At 58.5% G+C, this 1,060-nt stretch overlaps 1 protein-coding gene across 1 annotated transcript in view; it reads left to right on the forward strand.

Annotated features, from left to right (window-relative positions):
* Positions 1–1,054, forward strand: part of LOC104077366 (chromobox protein homolog 2-like) — a gene marked incomplete at both ends in the record, with an annotated part of 3,198 nt that extends 2,144 nt beyond the window's left edge. The window contains 2 exons of the mRNA XM_009578569.1: positions 23–113; positions 373–1,054. Of these exons, the coding sequence (XP_009576864.1) occupies positions 23–113; positions 373–1,054 (773 nt within the window). The remainder of the gene's footprint in view (positions 1–22; positions 114–372) is intronic.
* Between the last annotated feature and the right edge of the window lie 6 nt (positions 1,055–1,060).

A 1,060-nucleotide genomic window follows, 5' to 3' on the forward strand; every position in this document is an offset into this window, starting at 1 on the left:
GGGCGGGCTCTGGCCTTGGAAGGCACCGGCGAGTGCCTGTCCGCAGCGCAGGGTGCGGTGGATGCTCAGCCTCCGGAGGGTGGTGAGGACACAGCGATGCCTGCAGACCCCGGGTGAGGGGCTTTGAAGATTGCAGAGATGGGTGGGTCGGTGAGGATGCCTGCGAGGAGGATGTCTCTTATCGCTGCCGTGGCGATGGCGTAGAAGGAGACAGAAGAGTTGGCTGGCACCAGGGTCCCGCCTGGTATTTAAGCGTGGTCAGTTTTGTACTGTATGCTCCCTAACTCATTTTATGGTAGAGGACGAGCAGCTCAGCTAACACGGGGAAAGAACCTGTGAGTGTCTGAGGCATCTGGCCAAGCAACACTGAAGGATTTGCAATGCCCCTAACGGTTCTTTGGTAATGTGTGTACCCCCTCTCTTCATTGCTTCGCAGGAACCTGAGATTCCTGCAAAAACTAAGTCAAGTAGCTCCTCTTCCTCCACATCCTCCTCTTCCTCCTCCTCTGATGAAGAGGATGAAAGTGACCTGGAAGCAAAGAGAGGTCCCCGCAGCAGAGAGACTCACCCGGTACCGCAGAAGAAAGCTCAGATCCTGGTGGCGAAGCCCGAAATGAAAGACACTTCCAGGAAGAAGCGTGGGCGGAAACCTCTTCCCCCGGAGCAGAAAGCGGCTCGAAGGACCGTGAACCTGACAAAGGTGCTGAAAACGTCCCGGAAGGAGGTGGGCGGCAGCGCCAAGCTGATGGGGAAGCTGCAGCCCCAGCACAGCACGCAGGGCTCGGGCATGGCCGTGCTGAAGGACCCGCCGGGCACCTTGGCTGGGCTCAGCTCCGGGGGTTCGTCTGCAGAAAACCTGCCCAACATGATGAAGAGCGGCTCCGCCAGCCCAAACCGGGCCATCAGCTGGCAGAGCTCCATCGTGCACTACATGAACAGGATGTCCCAAAGCCAGAACTCGGCAGAGACCTCGCCCCTGGGCAGGCTGGCGCTGAAGTCCCAGGCATCCACTAAGAGCGGCTTAGGGCTGGACTTAAAAATGAGGAACCAGAAAGGATCT

This window comes from Fulmarus glacialis, unplaced genomic scaffold, assembly GCF_000690835.1.
Source record: "Fulmarus glacialis isolate BGI_N327 unplaced genomic scaffold, ASM69083v1 scaffold45305, whole genome shotgun sequence".
Lineage (NCBI taxonomy): Eukaryota > Metazoa > Chordata > Aves > Procellariiformes > Procellariidae > Fulmarus > Fulmarus glacialis.